This window comes from Ornithodoros turicata, chromosome 1, assembly GCF_037126465.1.
Source record: "Ornithodoros turicata isolate Travis chromosome 1, ASM3712646v1, whole genome shotgun sequence".
Classification (NCBI taxonomy): Eukaryota; Metazoa; Arthropoda; class Arachnida; order Ixodida; family Argasidae; genus Ornithodoros; species Ornithodoros turicata.
The window spans coordinates 186,623,931-186,647,180 of record NC_088201.1 but is presented as its reverse complement, the minus strand read 5'-3'; the positions used below and the strand labels follow the sequence as shown (position 1 = coordinate 186,647,180).

The window sequence follows — 23,250 nt, the reverse complement described above, 5'->3', positions numbered from 1 at the left end:
TATAAATAGATGGATCCGGATTTGCATCCGGAGACACGAGTCGGAAACAGTTACGAGACTGCATGGCAGCAAGGGATAGTGCACTTAGCCTTCTTTTCTTTTCTGTTTTTCAGTTCGGAAATGCTCTAGTTTTACATAAACTTTTTCCTCTTTCTTTCTTTTTTTTTGTTTTTGTTATCACGCAACCTCTGGGAAAACGAACGATAACGTCATCGTGACACAGGATTCGACCACTGCAAGGGCTGCGAAGCGGTCCCTCATTTTCTCTCCGAGTCATCGTTTGCCTCGTGCATTGCTTCGTGTGTGAAAGAAGATCCTCGATTCCTCGAAATTGCCCTGAGTTTCGCTCAATAGTGATATTCTGAAGTGCAGCAGAGTGCTGGTCACGCAGCGCTGTGTTACTGGCTGCAGAAAACCGTTCCAGAATGGACATTTCATGGACGGAAGGACAAGGACGCCAGCGAGAATGGGAGGCAGCAACCGCCATCAGGTTTCCTGTAGAGAAAGAAGGAGTGCCCGTTCGGCACATTTGCACATCGTATTTTGCCGAAAAAGCGTGTGTGGAATTTTGGGACGAAGCGGATATATTGCAACACCGTATGAAGCTAGCTGCAAAAAGAATGCCCGAAGCCCGAAGAAAAAGCCCGACGGTGTCCCAAATGCTCCAGTGGCGAATGGTAACCACCGACATGCAGGTGAGCGTTTCTTACAGGTACACCTGTGTGAAACAGGACTACAGATAATAAAGTATAGATTTACTTGAGTAAGGGAGATACAGAAGTCGTGTATCACAAGAAGTTTTCAGTACAGCGCGTTGTGCTCCAAATCAACCTGGGGTGTTAGTATGGCATCACCAGACCGACACAGCTCCCCGCAGAGCCCACAGTTTGCGATGAATTCAGGCAACACTGGGCATGCAATCAATGAAAATGATGGTGACTATGATGCCTACCATTCAGCCCAACGGGAGCCTCTCAGTTTGTCTCACCTTTCGGCAGCTCTTGCTACCGTCGACTTTTACTTTTCATGCCTGACGCTCCATATTGCGTATTTGAAAACAACTAAGGCAATTTTTAAGAAACATTTAATGGATGCGCCGAACTGACTGGAAAGACGCATATATTCACTGTGCGTGCAGAGCCCAAGAGGCTGTGTTCGTTGAAAGACTGAAATCAAACCAAGTTCGAACTCGCAAAACATACACGCAGGCTATTCCCAGGAGTGAGCGATGCTCAGATGAGTGCATGCGATTTCACGGTGAGCATTTTCTTTCGTTACTTGAAACCGTGCGCCAAAGGTTACAATGAAACGGGAAATGCTTGTGCCACACCGACACCGAATCACGTCTCCGTTGTTACTGCATTTGAAAATGCGACGGCTCTCAAAAGTGTTCCACAGGCGTCAGCTCAGCACTGCACTCCAATTCTGAAGTGGAGAGGCTGTTCGTGAAACATCGCAACACGCGCGGAGTCACTTTGACACACAAACAAATCCGCGAATAACTTCCCCTTGAACAATAGGTCATAAAGTGCTGTCAACCGACATCGTCGAGATACTGCCACTGTTCTCTTCTCGTAACTGCCCGCGAAAGAAAGCTATATCGAAACTTTGCCAACCAATCGCGGTCCTTCGCTCAATATGTCCTTGGGCCAATGGTTATCTACTAGGCTACCTGACGCAATGATACTTCCAGGGAGGGACTTCCAGAATGCGTCGTCTGTTCACGATGTACTGTATTTTATCATATTTCTCAGCATATACGCAATCTATTCACTTCAGGCTTTCGCTGAGACTATCATAGGTCACCGAGGAGTGTTTTTGGTACTGATGCTTCGAAATCGACCGAAATGGATGCGATTGTTCCTATAACATTTGCGAAGAAAATAGCTACATCAATAGAAAAACGTTATCGTGCAGATTCTACTTTCTTCTCTGTGCGAAATCCAGGCCATCACTCCCTCTCGTATGCAACCTTGAGTGCCAGTAGGAATACAAAATACAAACATCGTGCTGACATCTTCTAGAACAGCAGGCGGGTATCACGGTAGATGGGGTATATCCAAAAGAACTAGCGGGAGTGTTTAAACTAAACTATCAGTTAGCAACGTTTCTTCTGTTTTACCTAATTGAAAACGACAAAACGCGTGTGTACAAGTTCCTCCACAGCCAATCTGATGAAATCAACCAGTGTTTTTCCTTCTTCTTTTACTGTTTCGCCGAATTTTGTTCATGCAAGCATATTATTAGATTCTATACTCACCAACATACCGCTGTAACGCCTGCAAACGGGTTCTCTACGTGCGTTGTATATCCCATAGAAATGAGGCAAGCAGCAGGTATCATACGTATTGTAACACAGGATGGGCTCGCCGTCTGACTCCTCGTTCCCGGAAAGATATTTTCTGTGGAAACGTGACGGACATCTGCTGTGATTTCCTTCTTTTATTTGTTTAACGTCAAACGTATTCCGTAGGAGCAGTTGCATGCTCCACCCGAAAAGCCTAGACAGGGACGGAACCGAACAAGGTAGCTCTCGAGTGACTGTCGACTCCGTGACCACTCGTTATGGGGACAACAGTTTTCTCACTACTTGCCAAGGCCTCACTCTGTCTCACGCATCTGTATGGCTTTTTCAACGACCAACGTATTTGAATCTCTCAGGAGCCCCGAGGCTTGAGTTCCATTCGTCTACACGCGTGTGCCGTTCTACTTGCCATCATATGTAATCCACTCTTCGTTCAAGATATCATAATGACTACATTACAAGTCGTTAATATTCTGCCGTCGTCGTTCCTTGCGTGAAGTAATTGCTTCAGAATGATCCCCGCGTTAATCGATAATTAGTCTAGAAAATTATCAATTCGAGCAATACCGCGAGGGTGATGTACCTTCCTTCTTGTACAAAGTGTCGAAAACTCTCTTGTATGCGTTAGAGGGTCTTCTTGTTGCATCATCCATGTTTCGTTTCAAAAAGCAAATTTTCTTGGATACCTAAAACTGATCACATTGTAAATCGACAAATAGAAATCTCGTATATGGGAAACGGCATGTGTCTTCATCTATCACCGTACCATTTTAGACACCACACTAAAAAAATTCACACCTCTTTAGGTGTTAAAAGGGCGTATTGCACAATTTACACCCCACACTTACTGTCTAACACCCATTTGAGTGTAAAGGGGGTGTATCCAGCTGTTTACGCCGTTCTGACTGCTTTTTACACCCCTTCGTGAGAAGGTCATCAGGCCCATAGGGTGTAAAAGGCGGGTCAGCTGCACACAGCATTTCTGTAATTTTAGCAGCGATGGGACTTATGCACCTTAACTTCTGTTCGTTCTGTGCTGTGAGGATAGTCCATGCATTCCAGTGTTTTTAAATGTGGCACTGAACATCATGCACATTACTTAGAACTGCACACAATTAAATGATATGCTGCAAATGATGCCAGCCGACTTCTTACACAGGCCAACTACCAAGACCAGTAACTGTGGATATTTTATTTAGGGTCTCAGAGGTGAACATGGGCATGGCAGTAATGGACTGCACTTAATATGTACACAACCATGCAGGAAAAAAATGATGAAACTCTTTCAATCTAATGCGGCCTTCGAATGACATCAGAATGGCAAAGCAAAAGCAGATTAAAAAGGGACAGTAGGGACCCCACCGAGTATTCAGATTCCTGCTGAATAACGTTCTCCTCCCGGCGTACATACTGTATATGTGCAAGGATACATCTGAAAATCAAATAGTTTTCGAGGAATTGATTTAAATCGAACACCCGAACCATATCCCGTTTCGGTTTCCTACTCACCGTGACGTCACGAACAGTGAGTGCAAAACTACGGTAATTCGATGGAAGCGAAGTCTAAGTTTCATTCCCATGCGCAGCATGAAACGCATCAAGGCAGGTGAATATATTCAGCAAAATTACCATTTGACAGAAAAATGACGTCACTACCGGAGTATGGTGCAGCCTACATTCAAGTCACGGTCTCATAAAAGGCTGTAATAAATTTTCAAAAGCAAATACAGAGGTACAGATTTCTAAGGGGTGTAACTGCTTACACCCTATAGACTTTGCACCCAAATGGGTGTGAGTTATCAAACACCATTTTTACACTGGAAAGGGTGTAAAAAGTTTAGGCATGTGTCTTCATCTATCACCGTACCATTTTAGACACCTAGCTTGCGTTACATTCAGTGATGGCAGTTGAAGAAATGGCACCAACAATGCACGACACACTGACGGGTTAGAGAATGGAGGAATCCGTTCCAGCAGCCGTTCCACGTGCGGATTCCTTTCCTCCCCTAAACTCCACCACCCTCGCCCGTTTGTAAGCAATTACCCACTACAATTCTCTTAGTCCTGTGGAAGGCGAAACGTCGACCCCAACAACTTGGAAATACAACTTAGTTCTCTCCCGTAATTAGTCGAATAAATTATTTTTATAACTCTTCCTCGAGGCTTCTTAATCTCTTCTTCACATTTTCGGTACTTATATGTATATATATATATATAGTTGAAATAAATGGGAGACAGAAGACGAAAGTAGGGGAAGTAACAAAAAAAGTAAAAGAAAGTAAAAAAAAAGTAAAAGTAAAAGTAACAAAACTTTTTTGTTACTTCCCCTACTTTCGTCTTCTGTCTCCCATTTATTTCAACTATAATTACGTAGCCGTCCTATCCAACTCCAACTTTTCAAGATATATATATATTTATATATATATATATATATCTACGCTACAAAATTTAGGTTCGAACGACCAGGATGTTGAATATAGATAGGGGAGAAAAGGCACCAGAGACTGAAGTAGGGAGTAGGGGAAAGTTATTTATTAAGCTGTCATTTAAACTAAGGGTCTGGGGAAGTCTAAGTTTCGGCGGAAGCTCCGCCTTCTTCGGGACTGAGACGAAAATTTTCGTCTCAGTCCCGAAGAAGGAGAAGTTTAAATGACAGCTTTACTTCAGTCTCTGGTGCCTTTTCTCCCTTATATATACATATATATATATATATAAACTGGACACTGCTTCAGTTTTTAAGGGTTTTCCTACCGTTACTTGGGACACCTGTATGTGTGGTACACGGTAGTGGACCAGAACTGTTGGTATGAACTAGACTTTGTGGTCGAAGTTGGGTGCCCCTTTCCACGTGAATACGAACATGTAAACGTGTGTCGATATGTTCGACGTAAACTGACAACGACATGGAAAGAAAAACAACGAACATATAATATGAAAAATGCTCAAGTCTACAGCAGCAGGGTATTGAGAAAACCACTTTATAGACAAATGCGATGGTTTTAGCTGGCGACCTCTCCGCCTGAATTGACAATTCTCACAATTATCTCAATACCAACGTACTTGCGGACCCATGTTGATGACAGGCAGAAGACTTCCTCGCAACTCTAGGATTCATGAGCTAGGCCATAAATGTGTGCCACGACAATACACTTCGGAAACGAATTGCAGTTGATGGGCGTTAGTTACTCAGACGTTGTGACGACTTCATCATATAGCTTCACAACCGTCAATTCTCTCCCGACATTTTTTGTCATAACCTGCTCGTCGAACTCACCTGTACGCGTTCCGGATGGTAAGGCAATGGTTCTCTCTCTGACTGGCATAATGAAAGCCTGGATCTCCCATCCTGAAATGGAAGACATCCAGTGCACCGCCCTTTCAGGAAAATTATATCGGTATACCCCTACATTTAACGCTCTATACCTTTGGCGACCTAGAATCACATAGCGATCGTAATCGCCATTGCAAATTCCACACTACTGTACGTGCAAACATTTTTGGTGGGCCGCGATACGACCACACGTTAGATGGGCATCCTAAGGAAATCGAAAATACGCTCGTAAGCCGCAATTATCCTCCTCAGTTAATCCGAGACGCACTTTCGCGCGCAAAGCAAACCAACCACAGGTCCGTTCGCAACCGAAACAAAAAAAGTACAGGTGTCCAACTCAACAAATCTCATTGTTACGTTCCACAGAAATGCTTCTAACGTGAACGCCATTCTAAAGCGCCATCATCCTATACTCTTGCAAACTGAACGCGCACGATCTATCTTCCCTGAGCCACCCCGCCTAACATACCGCCGCAGTCACAATTTTCAGGACAGACTAGTAAGCGCGAAAGTTAACACGCCAACAGGTCAAACAGACTGCAAACCTTTTAATGGAAGAAGATGTCAGAGCTTCAAATTAAATCAGACATGCAACACAGTCGAAAGTACAAATTCACGCTTCAAGACAAATATACACGGGAACTTTGACTGCAACTCCGGTAAATATCGAAGGCGTGACTTTTCGCATAGTACAGGCCAAATCCAGGTCCTCTTGATGTTGTCAGTTTTCAGGCGCCTAAAACTTACAATTCTCTCCTTCACGAAACAATCGCTGCGTGCGAATCGAAACTCGGGTTGCAGGACAGGCGTTGCTGTTGTGAAATTATCCCGGAATCACCCCGTCTGCATCGCATATAGGAATAGGATGGTGGGAACGGCTTAGGAATGGAATAAAGAATGACAGATGGTAGACAACAGTTGCCGCTTGCGTCGATCCCTGTCGTATACATGTGTGTATGAGTGAGCAAAAATGTAAGAGCGAAAGGAGGATGAGTGAGAGAGAGTGGTTGATTTGCCCCTTCAAATGGACGCACCCTGGAAGTCGCTGAGAATGCGTGTTAGCTTAGCCCCCTCCCCCCCCCCCCCCCTGGGCTCAACCCACACACCATACGGTTTCTCCAATTACACCCGAGGGAAACAGTCAAGTACGATATTGTCATGCTTATAGCCTTGTACTGTTTGTGGAAACTTCGTATGGCTGACAGGAACGAAGAACCGTTAATGCCTCCTATGAAATACTTTAAAGGGACCGAAAAGTGAAAAATAACCCCCATATTTTTGCCCACTGTCGTGCACAACATCGTTGTTTGATAAGACACAGAAAGCATTACTTCTCAATTCGGCATATATTTTACGTATACATATTTTGAAGATCGCCGGAACATGGACGGTGCTGCCAGCGAACGGCGAAAAAGAGCAACTTGGGTTTCGGGTCCAGGGCTCCCAGGGATTGGTCAATCCTTACCACGTGAGAGTTAATTTTGTAGAGAACAAAGTTGACGCACATTATCTTACAGCTAAACGCCATTTTAAAAATGACGCTGACTGCCATAGCTTTTACGTTAATAAAGCGTTCAGCTACTTCGCCGCTACGAGCTACGATCCGCCGCGCCATCTGCAAGGCCATCTGTGTTATCGCGTTTATTGTTTACGTCGTGGGTGGTCATGTTGGTCGCGCGAAGCAGAAACCAGAAAGTATAAGTGAATGACATGTTCGTGGCTGTTGTGTCAATTATTCGAGAGACCTACATATACCCGCTGTAGTTTTGGTGTTGGGGGATGCAAAAATCATGTTCGTTCACCATCGGCGGCGGGAGTTTTCTACCACAAGATTCAACAGGAGAGTGCGCGAAAGCGAATGTGGTTCGAAACACTCGGTTATTAGATGTAGCAGTCGTGTCGTGTATGCTGAGCTCATTTTGCTGCAGATGACTACGAATATACCGTAGAAGGCGAATTGCGAAGACGTAACGAAGCACACTGATGCTCAGTACCGAGTGATTTTGGTTCACCAAGGTGACGAGTTCAACACATCGTCTTAGGTACGTACAGGCGTCACACACGTATAAATTATAATATAGCGATGACGTATTCCATTTAACTTATGTTATCCTACTTGTCCCGTACTCAACATTGTCAACATCAACAAATTTAATTTTAGGGGCTTTCCAGTGTTGAAGTAGCGCAAGACTGCTTCGTGTGTGTGCGTGATCCAGGCACTCAAGTTGACATGGCAGAAATAGCTGAAAGCAGGTATACAAAGTCCACAGATGGAAGCACTAGATTTGTTACGTGTTGTAGACTTTGTGACATTTTTTGGAGTCTTTGGACAGGCGCAGAACATTAGTATGACGTCAACAATAGGAGAAGAAACCGATAAGTACTACTAGCTTGTTCGGAGGGTACAAGAATACTTCCTGTTGAGGTGTAGTTATGACTTTATGGCTAAGGAACGCAAGTTAATTTTCTAGAGATGCATCCTCTACACTTGAATGCCCAATGAAACAGCGAACGTTCATTGTCTTCAAGCCCCACTACTGGAATTGTTCAATGTGTGTCAGAGCTGTAGTGAGCCATGCAAGGTTACCACATCATATTGGTCCTAAATTTGCAGAGTTCCCCTATCTCCGACGCAACTGCCATTTCGTTTTATTACTCTTCCGGTCCTACCTTCTCAGAGATTAGTGTGGTTCACCATACACTGCATGGGCACTGCCTTTCTCTACTCATGCTTTCGGTTTCTTGTTCTGTTGAATAAATCTTCACTTGAGTTTGCAGCCATCACACTGTCTACTGTGTTTGCTCCTCATCTATATTGACGTGCTGTAACGGTATAGCACATCAATATGCCAACAACCTACCAACAACTACCAAAAAGCCTTGCCTAGTCCTGCTTTTGGATGGAAACTACACGATGTGGTAACATCCACATATATAAAGTTTTAGTCAACGGAGATTTGCTGTTTTTGTACAACCTGCATTGTACATTTCTTTTGTCTCACTTAACATCCCTGAAGAAATGATCTCATCTTCATCAAGATGGCAGGTCATTGTTTGATCTGCAGCATTATTGTTCCTGTAATTTTTTCACGAACAGAGAATACAAAAAGTGAACAAATGGTAAAATATAACTAGCTCGTTAAATTCAAAAGCAAAAGACAAAACTGTTTATACGTCTCTTGTTCATTTTGTTGCAGGTTTTACAACTCTATCAAGTACGTCAAAACATCAGAGGGCAGGAAGTCCTACTCTGTTTCCTAAATCCCTGGACAGTAAGAAAGAGAGATATAGTTTGAGTTGTGTCAAAACGTTGCTTCTGCTCTTATATTATGTTTCAATCAAATGTTACGATGCATTTGTAGTGTACACTGAAGCCAGTTTCAATTTGCAGGGCTGTCAAAAGTACTTTACAAAAGTATGAGTACATCTCAATTACAGTAACAGAGAACTTATGCAATAAATTATTTAGCCATTTTGGAATACTATGCACACCACTGGTGCATGGTTAACTTTGAACCCAGACCAAGGGTTAATAATAATTGAAGTCGGCCCTCAAGTCCTTCTTTACAAATGTTAGTTGGTGACGTGATAATGAATCAGTTACAAGTACTCCGTTTAGCAAAACAGAGTTAATTAAGTGCTAAATCCTAATTCTTGGTTCAAATATTAATTGACATTTGGAAACGTGGTCACTAAGTAGTATACTAAAAGGTTATGAACACAGCTCAGCTGAATGACACTGATGAAAATTATCTTACTTACTCCTCACATATACAATTGAGACATGAGTATAACTTACAAACACATCTATGCCCACAGGTTACTTAACCCTCCAGGAACAAACTAGGAATTATAATATGGTGTGACAGCAAAGAAAAAGCATTGAGAAAAATTTGCAGCAAGCACGAAATGAAAATATGCTGACATCAACATTTCTACATGTCTGCGCACTGATGGGAAATCATCCCTAATTGCATGCATGACGCAGATCGGGATCCAGTGGAGTAATTTCTATTGTATTTTCTCGGAGCACCCCATATCCTTCTTGTGAATGGAAGACAGGTGGTATAACGAACTTTCCTGCAGAAATAAGGGTCCAGTTTGTTGTATCTTGCAAGGGTGAGCTCCGACCACACGACGTAGTTACTAACTTTATTCTCTTCAGAATTATCGAACACTTCGTTTCCTTTACCTCCTCTTCTTTTCCCCCTTGTCACGTCTTCCTCTTTTCACAACATACCATTTCCCTTTCCCCAGAGAAAAAGTTCAAACCACAGTTCATGTTTCAAACCAAAGTTAAGTTCAGGTTGCCGTTGGAGACAGCCTGCATGCGTTCCGAGTGCGACCATCGCTAGTGCGAAATGTACTTCTGTTGACAGGTGCCATTATAGTTAAGGGCTCACTGTAAGATGAATGTCCTTTCGGGCGATGCCATGGTAGCTTGACTCTGATTCTGTCCCCTACACGGAAAGTGGGCTCTTTAGGGTTCCTGCGCTGGTCCGCATTCTTTTTCTCGCGAGCCTGGTAGGTTGCTACCCTGCGACGTAAGTCCTGGACTTCTTCGGAGAACTCGTTGTCCATGTTAGGAAACCCAACGATGTCTAATTTTGTGCGTAGCTTTCGGCCATGCAACAATTCTGCTGGTGACACTTTCGTCGCCGCATGAGGGGTGTTCCGATAGATTGCGAGAAACTCCTGAATTGTTGATTCTAAAGGAGCGTGAGAAATTGCAATAGTCTGTAGATAATCTTTTAGGCAACGGTTAAAACGTTCCACTTGAGCGTTCGACTGTGGATGATACACGGACGATTTGCGGTGCATGATGCCTCGTTCACTTAAGAAGCATTTAAAGTTACGTGACTCGAACTGTGGACCGTGGTCCGTTACAATAACTTGCGGGTAGCCTTCACGGCTGAAAAACGTCAGAAGGAAGTTGATGATGACATCGGTTGTGACCCGTGGGGCGAAGGCTACTTCGGGCCATTTGCTGTAATAGTCCACCGCTGTAATTGCAAATCTGTTCTGCCATGGGAGAGTCCCGAACGGTCCGACAATGTCTACCGCAAGCTGTTTCCAAGGAGCCGAAGGGAAAGGTACAGGTTGTAATGGAGCAGGATGTGGAGTTGCGGTTTTGTCGTTCCGAAGACAGTTGTGACATGTTTTAACGTACTCCTCGACATCTAGGTCCATTTTAGGCCACCAATACACCTGTCGGATACTCTGTTTGGTACGGACGATTTCTGGGTGTGATTGGTGAGCTATATCAACAATACGTCGTCTCAGCGCAGACGGAGGGACTACTGTGTCACCACGCATGACGACTCCCTGTATAACAGACAGACTTTCTGCGACTTTGAAGAAGCAATGCAGTGAGGGATTACTCTTGGTTGATGACAACCACGTTGAGCCTACGAACTTGTACACAGTAGAGAGAACTTGGTCTTCTGCTGTTTCTTTCTTGAGCTCTTCCCATGTAATGGGGTGAAGACCTTGCTCTATTGCGCATATCATAACCATGTCGCTGTCCTCGTTGTTCCGACCATCCTTATGAGCTATGGGTAGGCGAGAGAGCGCGTCAGCGACCTCATTTTTGCTGCCTTTTCTGTAGTCGATTTGATAGTCGTATCGTAGGAGTCGGGCAGCCCATCGGGCGATACGCATCGGTTGACGACCGTAACCCTGACTCGATAGAAGAGTGGTTAGAGCTTGGTGGTCTGTACGGAGTGTAAACCGTCTTCCAAGAAGTAGGGTATGCCACTTTTCGCATGCATACAAGCAAGCTACGGCTTCTTTTTCGCCAACCGAGTACCTCCTTTCGGTCTCGGAAAGTGTTCGCGAAGCAAATGCCACAGTGTATAGTCCATCCGGGTGTTCCTGTTCGAGTACGGCTCCCAAACCGTAATCCGAAGCGTCCGTAGTGACAACCGTTGGAAGTCTGGGGTCAAATATAGCTAACGTGGTGCAGTTCTTGATCCAGTGCTTCAACTTGTCAAACGATTCTTGCTGCTCTGTTAACCAGACAAATGTTGAATCTTTTCGAAGCAGGGATCGTAAAGGTTCAGTTAGTGTTGCGAAATGTGGCACAAACTTGAGATAATACGAAGCGAGACCCAAGAAGGACCTCAATGCTGTCACGTTTGTAGGGTGGGGTGCATCCATGATGGCCTGCATCGTGTCTTCGTCTGGGTGAATACCCTTGTCAGAGAGTGTATGTCCCAGAAACTTGATTGACTGGACTGAGAATACGCACTTCTTCAGGTTCAGCGTTAGCCCGCAGCTCATCAGTCTTGACAATACTTGGTCCAGATTTCGGTCGTGCTGCTCCTGTGTTGTCCTAAAAACGAGAACATCATCTAAATAGTTCAGCGTGCCTGCGCAGTCCTTGAGTACGCACATCATCATCTTCTGGAAGGCCGCAGCTGCTGAAGAGAGACCAAAGCACACACGTGTGTAGCGAAACAAACCTTCGTGGGTTATAAATGCTGTGAGGTTTCTACTCTCTTCTGCCAAGGGCAGCTGGTGATAAGCGGAGGACAGGTCCAACTTGGAGAAGACCCTTGATCCAGAAAGTTGATGAAAAATTTCTTCCGGGTGAGGGAGTGGATGGGAATCAATGACGACGGCTTCATTCGGACGGCGGAGATCCACACATAGGCGAATCTCTCCAGTTTTGCACCAAGCGACCACTACCGGAGATACCCATTCAGAGGCATCAATCCCTTCAATGACACCCGCTTCTTCTAGCCTTTGTAATTTCGTTGACACTTTGTGTCTAATTGCAATAGGTAAACGACGAAGCTTCTGTTGCACGGGAGTGACTGAGGGCTTTACTTTGATCTTGTGCACAAACCTTTTTACCATTCCCAGTCTACTTGAAAATAGGGCCGGAAATTTGAGAGCGTACTGAGGTACAGTATCTGCATTCATAGCTTGTACTTGGTGACATTCTCGAGTTGCAATTTCGAGAGAAATGTCTAACGCTTGTAGTAAATCGAGGCCCAGAACTGATGATCCTTGTCTCACAACGTGAAAGTGTCCTGTTGTTTGTCTTTCACCAAAAACAACCTTCGCAGTGAAGACTCCCAGTACTGGTATGGGTTTTCGAGAATAGTCAGTGAGTTGCGTCAAACTGTTGCGTAATGCTATGTGCTTGAAAGTGGCCTGAAATAATGAGTTCGGAATGATGGATACCGACGAGCCCGTGTCAACTAGGAGACGTACAGGAGTGCCCTCCACTCGGATCTCGCAGTATATAGGCTCTGTCGGACCTGTTGTGAGAACTTGTGCTTCCGCTATGTTCTTAACTTCTTCCGTAGGACGGGCGCTCTTGCATACGGACGCGAAGTGTCCCTTCTTGTTGCACTTTTTGCAGAGTTTGTCCTTTGCCGGACATAGGGGATCATTCGCTAGATGATTAGTAGAACCACATCTGTAACATGTATGCTTTGCGTTTTTAACTTTCTTCACTTGGCTTTGCTTGCTAATCGCTGCTACTTCAATCTGGTCAGGCAAGGTGGCTGAAAGGATGCGAGATTCCCGCATAGCTTGTTCTACTTGACACGCTATAGTGATAGCGGTATTGAGCGTAAGGTCAGGTTCCAACAGTAGGCGATCACGAACTTGCTTTGACGCAACTTTCTCAACTAGTTGATCACATATCATTTCTTCTGTGAGATCGTTGAATCTGCATGTAGACGCTAAAGCACGTAATGCTGTTACGTACTCTTCAATATTTTCACCAGGAAGCTGGCTTCTTTGCCGAAATTTGTAGCGTTCGACTGTTTTGTTAACTGTCGGTGTGAAGTAGCTGGTCAACTTGCTTACCGCTGTGGCGTACGAACTGACTCGAAGTTGAGCCTTCAGACGTTGAAGAGCATACGGGCGAACCACCTCGGGTAGAGAACGGAAGATCCGCTGCCCTTCTACCCCAAGGCAATTCAGCAGGACGGCTGTCTTCCTGGCGTCTCCGAAACGCGTTCCTCCAGAGGCCTCCAAGTACGTATCGAATAGTAGATGCCATTCCGGCCAGGGAATAAGTGGCTTACCAGGTACAGCCAGAAACAGTGGCGGAGGTTGTAGGTTCATTATAGGTCGACTGCGCCAAATATGTTGTATCTTGCAAGGGTGAGCTCCGACCACACGACGTAGTTACTAACTTTATTCTCTTCAGAATTATCGAACACGTCGTTTCCTTTACCTCCTCTTCTTTTCCCCCTTGTCACGTCTTCCTCTTTTCACAACATAACACAGTTCCGTCCAGTTTGCCGTTCAAGTAGCGCGTAAAGACCACACGGCGCTGCCGTGTCTGTTGCCATGCTCTTCGGTTTCTCGGATGTATGTATAAGACACTGGCAGTACTTCGGTGTCAAGGCACAGTATTTCGAAAATATTCGTTAGTTCTGATGCAATCGTCTGTCTGCTTTTCACACGCATTCTCTACCTCTCGGCAGCAAAAAACCGTAGTATCCACCGTAGTATCCGTCGGTTTGCATTTCACACATGAACACCTGCACGACGAAAAAACAGCGCTTGTTTCGGCTTACACAAGTGCTTCTCCCTGATACATGGAAATATCACAAAGCAGTCCATGTTCACTGCACGGTGAGCTACTGCTGAGGACGAATGTAACTCCAACTAATCTCTGGTCGAGGAATCTTCTGCTGCGAAGAACACACTTTCCACCACGCTAACGCACGAACAACAGTTCTGCGTGAGCGACAGTCCTCGAATGCGGAATTGCAGCGCACTCATGTTCAAGAGGCTCGACATTCTCGACGTAGGAAGTGGTCACAAATGCCCACTGCCATTTTCGTTTTCGCCGGATTAGCGCCCGGAAGTGCGCGTATTACGTGCGTCCTCGACAGATGGCGTGAGGTCATGTAATTGTTGACAGACTGCTCGGTTTCCTACTAGGTCCCTGGACATGCAATTATGAAAAATTCGATTACAGAAAAACTACAGCGATTTCAGCGGAGTTCTTTGATATTTGAACTTTTTAAGGCTCAAGCTTTTCGCTGAACATACAGTTTCGATAGGTTTATATTCACTTTTCGGTCCCTTTTAGATAGAAATTTCTCAACTTAAGCTGTGCCTTATGCGACGTTTAGAGCTGTCAGATTCGTTAGAAACATTGTCTGAAGCCCTTACGTGCTTGTAAAATTGTTATGTACAAATTCGAAAGGTATTCAGTTTTCTGTTTAGACGTTTTATAATGGCCCTCGGCGTTGCAAGCGTGTGACGTACCTGTACTTGTCTGTATTTGTTAATAAAAGGTGGAAAAGAAAAAAAAGGTGTTAGCTTAGCTCAATTGGTAGAGCCCTGGACCTGTAATCCCGAAGATGTGGGTTCGAGTCCTACAGCTGGCTAACCTTTTAAGTGATCTTTCATCGTTAATTTCTTATGCAATTTGAGGCTTTGTACTTAATTGTCCCTTCTATGTTGTTCCAGCCTCAGTACATCAGTTCTCTCATCTTCTTTCTTTCTCTGTTTTTTTTTCTCTTTTGGGAATAGCAAGTCGGCCTTGGCCTGTCTGACCTTTCCCCCTTTCTTTATCTTTAATAAACATATCCCCCCTCATCTTCAGTAGTAATATTTCGTGACTTTACGTCGCGAGACAACTCCGTTAATGAGCGAAGCCACAGTGGTCGGTCTGTGGATTGTCTCTGCCCACCTGAACATACCTTAACGTCCGCCGAAAGACACGTGGAATTGATCGGAGGAATGGAATGGCATAAACATTTACCAGAAGGGATTGTGGAATTACTGTTTCCACAAAAAGTGCACATGTTTTTTTGAAGAAGGCAACATGCTCCTATGTGGACGTCGATTAGTCTTATTTTGTTCGGCGTACCTGGTCCCCCAGGGATGCACGATCCAAATCACACACGTGCTTTAAAGATCTGGCTCTGACGACTTTTGCAGTCCCATCTCCATATATAAGTTTCAAGTACACTCAATATCAGTCTGATATTGAGATGAAAACTGCGAAAATTCTGATCAACCAATATCAGCTATTTCATCGAAAACCACCGCAGCAGAGGCACCATATAGCAAAGATATAACGCGATAACCACAGCTGTGAATTATCTAAGGTCTCGACTCATTTCCGGGTTGCCGCCGAGTACCGTATGAGGCACGCGGGATCTTTGGCACTTTCGAAAAGTGGGAGGGCGTCGCTGCCCCCCTAGTTTTTGGTAAGGGGGCGGCTGGCCCCTCTGCCCCTCCCACCCGACGCCCATGCGCGTACCCAGAAATTGTTCATCCTCACCCATTAAATATTTTCATTTATTCTCGCTCTTGACTGACGTGTCTTTGCCTATTCATCGCCTTGGCTACTGCGCTACTACAGCAGATCTTGACCAGGATCGCAACAGTATACGTCAAGAGACCAAAGCGAGATATCGGCTCCAAAAATTCAAAACGCTTCATTCGATGGATAGCCCACTCAACTGAAACTGAAGCACTGGCTATTGACTGGTTCTTCTGTGACACATGTGGTGTAAACGGCTACTTTTTCTACAGATACGGTTGCTGAATGCAGAGTCCATCGATGAGGAATCCCATGTCGGCCATAACGCTGTCAAAGTGTGGACCACAATTTTTGATGAATCTGCCGTCCTTGGTCAAGTGTGTGTGCGGGTTACCTTTCCCCATAACCAGCAGTCACATGACTACTAAGCCGGCCTTTGGTCACGTACCGGAACGTTTGTAGTGCGGGCGTTTCTATAGTGGATGTACACGAACATGCCTGGGGGCGAATTTTTAGGCTTGACTATGGTGCCTGGTGCCATCGGTGTGCGGGATTCACTGTCGGCTTTCATCAGCTACTACTATTGCTAATATAATCTAAACTTAGCGATCAAGGAAAAACAAAAACTTTCTTACGAGATGGTGACTGGGGAGTTTCATTGCCTGGAGCGATGTGGCGTAAAAACAAAAATTCTTGTCACATCCGCGTCTGCAAAGTGTTTGCTGCAGACACGACTGTGACAGGAATTTTGTTTTTCTTTTCGAGTGTGACAAGCTTTTTTTTTTATTCCGTCAGTGTCGCGTTAACCGCGAACAAGTGGATGTTCACGTCCTCTCCAGTAGGGCACTGAACAGTACAAGACCATCAGAGTACGATTTCTGAGACTAAACAACTATCGAAACAACGTGCAGAAACCACAGAGAATTGCACCCACGCCAGAACCCATCTGGCAGGTGTCGTAGAAGCGTCACGTGATACGGCTGACCGACGCGCCGAATTTCCGAATGCGAGACAAATGTCGTGGTGGTATTTCTTGTGTTACTCAGTGGTTGGAAACCACGATTTGTTTTTTAGGCTTATTCGGTGTAAACTCTTAACTTTGTGGCAGCGGAAGTCTGTCCGTCAAGTACTCGTACAAACATCGTAGCCCGCGCAAAAGTGGGACTATCTCTTAACATCCTATAAGGTGCGTATAATTTGTTTCAATACTCACAGGCGCACTAGCATACTTGTGAGGTTGTGTACGGAGTAACTAAAGGGATGGTCAGTGAGAACAATGAATTTCTGCCGACTGCACATCCTAGAGGTTTTCTGACGGTACTCTGCAGATATAGACGATAAAAACAGTTAATACGATGTTCGTACAAAGAACAGCCAGTAATACAATTTCCGTCCCAGCACTCATACCTACACAAGCGTATATGCATACATGGGGTGACCGTGATGGGTAGGTAATTCACGGCCATAATAACTTTAGTTTTAATTTTAGTTACTTTAGTTACTAGTTTAACTTTAGTTAACCCGAAGACTTTCAGACTGAATCCCACTTCCCCTTCACAATTCTCGTTGATATCCATTGAATACGCACCAGTCACCAATGCTATGCTGCACATCAATGTTTGTTATGCAAGAGTACCACGGACGTACGAAAAAGAACAAAGACAACAAGAAGAAAAATAAAAAGCTTCCATCGAATGAAGTTGGAACTGAGAGTCCCTTTCGTCTTCGTTTGTTCCTTACTTACCGGTCCACTGATATTCTCCTAAGGGGTGCCTGCAAAGAAAGCATGGTGCGAATGATTTCTATAATAATACACTGGATGAGCTCAACGGTGCGAAAAGAGTGAGCTTGGACGACTAGAAGACACAGTTCAAACCAGTAAAGAAATTTATCGACCACACGACAGCGATACACTTGCAATATGCCTGTCGGAAACCGAGACGGAAAAGTATCTGAAGGGAAAGTGGCGATGCTGCATAAGGAACGTGGTAGACACGCTAAACTTCAAAAGCCGCTTAGGAAATGCCGTGCAGCTTCGTACATGTAACCACAAAAATTATAGACGGCAGCGCAAGGTCTTGGGATTTCTAGCGGCAGCTGTAAGCTGCTTTTGCTGACGCTGACGACAATTTTGGCATTGTCGCTACATGTCGGAACACTTGCCATGACGGTCTGCAAGTTTCTTTACAAAATGTTTGAGAGAAGTTTCTAAGCCGTTAACATGTCCATAACCAATGTTGCGGAGGAGCCTCGCATGCCAGAAGTGTCATTTGCTTGCAGCGCAGACGTTGAGTCAGTAAAGACCACCCAATTCCGTGGGGTAAAGTGAACGATGTGCTGAAGAAAGAAAAATATGGCGTAGAGTTCCGCACTTGTGGATGAGGTACGACGCCAAAGGCGACGTCCTTCAATTACGCCTTCAGCGGGGATCACGAATGCCGACGCGGAGTTGCCATTTCGAGATGCGCCATCGGTGTATGCGGCGGTAGAGGCAGAACACTTCGCGTCTACGAGAGCATAAAAATTGGCTTGAAGGACTTGAAGGGAACCTGATCTCTGCGGTCCTGTAGGTCAGGAAGACGTGCGAAGGTGGTTGGCACAGGCAGAGACCAGGGGGCATTCGGCGGTTGACGGTCTTCGGTATGAAGCCATTGAGAGCCTGGCGTGTCCTCAGCTCTACGCGATGGAAATCACTTTCAGGACAGTATCGAATTTTCCTGAGGAGTGGGTGACAGGGAACGTGCGCACGCAACGTAGGAAGTGTTGAGCCGTTTCCCGCTCACAGAGGACCTCCACCGGGAGTTCACCAGCATCAGCTGTGACCGTGTTTCAGCTATTCTTGGCACTCCAAGGCAGCGACGAAGGCTTCGTGCGAACAGGGTCCGAAGGGTATTTAACGATGTTGTAGAAACCCTGTGCTAGACTGGAAGGCTGTAGAGCACAGTCGCCCTCACCAAAGCCGTGTGAACAGCTAGGCCGGAGCGTTGATCACAGCCTCAGCCTAAGCCAGAAAGGTGTTGAATTGCAGAAGCCATCGCTGCACTTTGGTTTCAATGTGCTCAATCTGGCGAGCCCAGCGCAGGTTCGAGTCCAGGACCACACCAAGGAAGCGATGGGAAAGCACAGGCTCGAGCCTCCTTGCACCCACCCAAAGAGGGAAATTACTTAGAGCCTTGTAAGTGAAAGGGAGCTCGACGCTCTTTTCGGGCGAAAGGTCCATTCCAAGTCCCGTAAGGTAGAGGTGAACGTTGTTTAAGGCTTGTTGCAAACAGCGCTGAATGGCAGGTCGTTACTTGCCTACTGTCCAAAGGGCAACGTCATCGGCATACACGGAGAATGCTACCTTGCGAGGAACTATCGATTTTAGTCCTGCCATTACCACATTAAAAAGTGTAGGACTGAGAACGCTTCCTTGGGGTACGGCTTGATGAACAGAGTGCTTGGGGCTTGGGCCGTGAGATGTGCGGACAGCGACGGTTCGGTCCGTCAGAAAATCGCGGAGCCAGCTGAAGAGTCGACCAGATACTCCAAAAGACTGCAACCCGTGGAGCACACAGATGTGCGAGACGGTTTCATAGGCGCGCTTAATGTCCAGGAAACCGATACAACGATCCGCCGATGACCACGAGTATGTTGGACAGTAGAGACTACGTCGAGAACTGGATCCATACAGCTTCGGTGGCGACGAAATCCAGCCATTTCTTGGGGACACACCTTATTTTTCGAGCCATCAGTCGAGGCGATGCAAAACTATTCTCTCCATCAGCTTTTCCCATACACCTTGTCAGGCTCACGGGGCGAAAGAAGGATAGGGCATTTGAGGGCTTGCCTGGTTCCAGGATGGGAACAACTAATGCCTCCTTCCAGCTAGATGGTACGGACTCATGTCGCCAAGACGTATTATAAACATGAAGGAGAGCTTGGAGTGACTGCTCGTCAAGGTTTCGTAGTGAGGCATAGGTGATTTTATCTGGCCCTTGGGACGATCGCACATTCACAAGTTTCACCGCAGTTTTCAGCTCGATTAGAGTAAAGTCGCGGTCCATAACCTCCGGTGGACGGGGCTAGTCTTGGTAGATTTCTGTCTTCGAGCTCTGGACAAAACTGTTGTGTATTGCAGACGCTGAGGCAGCTGCCAGTGTCGTCAGGAGGACGGAGAAATCTGTCGCTAGCGTGATTTCGTCTACACCCTTAACGATAGCCAATGCCGCGAGAGGATTCTTTTGTGGGGGGCGTATCCTTCAGAGCTCGAATAGTCCTCCAGATCTTTGTGGCGGGGTCAAATGGTGAAAGGTATTGACAAAACTTACGCCAACGCTTCCGGTCTTCGTTCTTAAGTTCACGCGTTACCTTAGCTTTCATTCTGCGGTACGCCACAATGTCAGGAAATCGCCCAGTTCGGCGAGCCGTTCTCTCTGCTGGTCGACGTAATGCTCCGAGGTGGTTAATTAGTAGAGTATGACCGACGTGACCTGTGACCCGTTCAGGCAGAAACACCGCGTCCTGCATGGCGGAGCGAATGCCTTGCGAGAGGGCTTCTGGGGACATGCCGGTGTGCACAGATGTTCGGAGGCCAGCACGCAAGAGTCCCCACTTCGTGAAAGGGATCAGTCCAGTAGTGGCTGACGGAGGCAGTCTGTCGTGCGAAATATAGATGGGAAAGTGGTCCCTACCTCGGGTGTCGACATCGGTAGCGCACGACATGTGGCGAATTATGTCTGCTGAGCACCAGGAAAGATGCAGGACATCGAGTGACGTTGGTGATGGCTAATAAGTTGGATGTCGGTTGTTAAGGAGGCACATGTTAGCAATCTCCATTGCTTCCAACAATCTCGTCCACCGTCCGTCCGTTCTACGGCTTCCCCAGGTCATATGATGAGCATTCCAGTACAAGAGCTGGGGATTCAGTGAACTGAATAAGCGTTGGAGGTCAGTCAACGGAACCTGTACCGCGGGACGTAGATGGATACTGACGACTGTTAACAGCATGTGCCCAAGGCGTATCTTGCAGGAGACATAATCATAACAGCGATGACAAATTGACCCTATGAGTGCGGCAACGAGGTCATTACGAATGCACAACGCTATTCTGCTCTAAGAGGATTGATGAGATCGATAGATTGTATAACGATTAACGCGATGTGCAACATCTATGCGTGAATCTAGTCATCCCATATGACTAAGCGTTTCTTTTGCAGCAGTACATGATTGAGCCATTCTCTGACAGAGGTGCAATGCTTTACCGTCAGATTCAAGACACGTGGTTGAAACTACCTTTGAGAGAGTGAAAGCACAACACTGCATCGTGCTCAAGGCGATTGAAATGCCGTATCGATAACTGTGACGTAATCATGATAATTCGACGTTGCAGTATTCTTATTAACACCTGCGAAGACACGAAGGACAGGACTGTAGGTAACTGAATGCAGGGCTACCACAACTATGTCAGGGAAATGTTACAGCATTCGACAACAGTTTCCACTGAATGTGGGGCATGTGTACAGGATGTCGTCGCATTGCACATTTATGAAGCAATGTCTTCATGAAGTCGACATCTAGCGCATCACTCCTACACAAAATGGACCCGAAAAACGCAACTGCCATGTAAAGAGCGGCATGAAAGCAGGCAAGCTGGTGATAATTGATCTTCATAACCAACCCTGAGACTGGGGAAATAAATGCCTGTAATAAATACTCCTGTATAGTGTGTTATTTCCCCAGTCTCATGGTTCGTTATGAAGAGCAACTGACATGTCTTCACCATGGTCTGAATCGTCTTCACCAAAAGACATGTCAGCATTATACAAACCCTACTTCAACGCTAAGCATTTGCTTGTGGAGTACATTATTAAAATTGCCGTAAACCAATGAGATTGATTAGCATAGCAAATCCGTGCAGTCCTATTGAATTTTTTTGCCCCAGCAAATAATCATGGTTTTAAATGAGAGGTGCTGAAAGCGCCCATCATGCTTCAATAGCTATCCTAGCTTTACGAGTTGAGGCGGCTCGTACATGTACTTGTTAACATGTACACTGTTATGTAAGACTTGCACATGATGTATGTAACATGTACACACATGTAACACTTGCTCGTACATGTACTTGCAGCCACAGGCAACATTGTGCCATTGTATGTTGTTTCTTCTTCATGTCCGTTGCCCCTAGCTGCAATTTTAGCAAGCAAGAAGTGTCTGTTGAGGAAGGTTAAAGGGACCATGAAATGATTTTCGAGAAATCTGAGTACTCTGCAGGAAACCGTTCTCATGATCCATCACTATCGTACACACATCGACTTTTGGCCGTATTCAGTACAACGGGGGCGCAGTTATCAGACAAAAATAGCAGGGCGTGACCGCTGGATATATGCCTTCGAAGTGGGCTTACGTCATCGCCATCTAATCCTCTCAGCCAACTGTGAACGACGAGGAGGACACACCCCGCCGAACCACGTGGGTGCATGGTTTCCGTTTGGACAACAACGACGTTGTATATCTCCCGTCGAAATCACTTGAAATATGGCGAAAGGCAAATTATCAGCAATGGAGGAAGAGGTTATGCGACACACACAGCGTCTATGTATCGTTCGGTACGCAATAGCTCATAAAATGTCACCGACGAAGGTATGTTCTGACGAAGATGAAGTTAAAAGGGGAAAACCTGCTCCGGTAACCATGCTGACAGTCAACGGCTATATTACATTTCTTGTAGGATTTTGTGTAAACGGTTAGTTACAATCTTGTCTCCAAGTCAAATTAAAACATATTTCGTGACGAAGTATACAAGCTTGTTTGAAAATTTCGCACTTTGCTCGCAAAAGCCCGTCCGCGAATCGGCAACATGTTCTGTGTATGATGTCACGGCCAGTTCGCCTCGGAGGCGGGCCGTAGCAGCTGCTGTTCACGCCTGTGGTAAATATCGAATATTTTCGCTATTTGTACGATTTTCCACTTCATATTTCACAGAGTGGATGCTTTAGTACAGGGGAACTAATTAAAAATGATCGTGGGCTTGTCAAATATCGTTTCATGGTCCCTTTAAGATCGGCGTGAAGGCGGGGACTGTGCTGGTGTTACTCGAGCTTGATCGTGCATTGTTGTTCTTGCTTGCATCGAGATCAGTAAATCTTTGCCCACATTTCCGCTCGTCTGCTCTTCCTCTACATATCAACTGGGTGCCGAAACGCGGAAGTCCATGCTTGGGACTTGTGATTAGAGGACTTTCTGGACAGCAAGATGACGAAGACTTCCCCAGAGACGACTACGACGTTGTTACTTTTGCAAAAGAGGAAGTCTTTTCGACAAAGGTTAACGACGGTGATGAATGAAGTGGAGCAACTCACACAGAACACCGACGTCACAATAGTC

General features: G+C 45.6%; 1 protein-coding gene across 1 annotated transcript in view; it reads right to left on the bottom strand.

Moving 5' to 3' along the window:
- The window catches only part of LOC135378875 (uncharacterized), a 73,609-nt gene that overhangs the window by 5,702 nt on the left and 44,657 nt on the right, over positions 1 to 23,250 (bottom strand). The window contains exons 6-9 of the mRNA XM_064612026.1: positions 17,630 to 17,658; positions 17,099 to 17,207; positions 5,580 to 5,651; positions 2,261 to 2,402 (exon numbers count right to left, since the gene is read on the bottom strand). Of these exons, the coding sequence (XP_064468096.1) occupies positions 2,261 to 2,402; positions 5,580 to 5,651; positions 17,099 to 17,207; positions 17,630 to 17,658 (352 nt within the window). The remainder of the gene's footprint in view (positions 1 to 2,260; positions 2,403 to 5,579; positions 5,652 to 17,098; positions 17,208 to 17,629; positions 17,659 to 23,250) is intronic.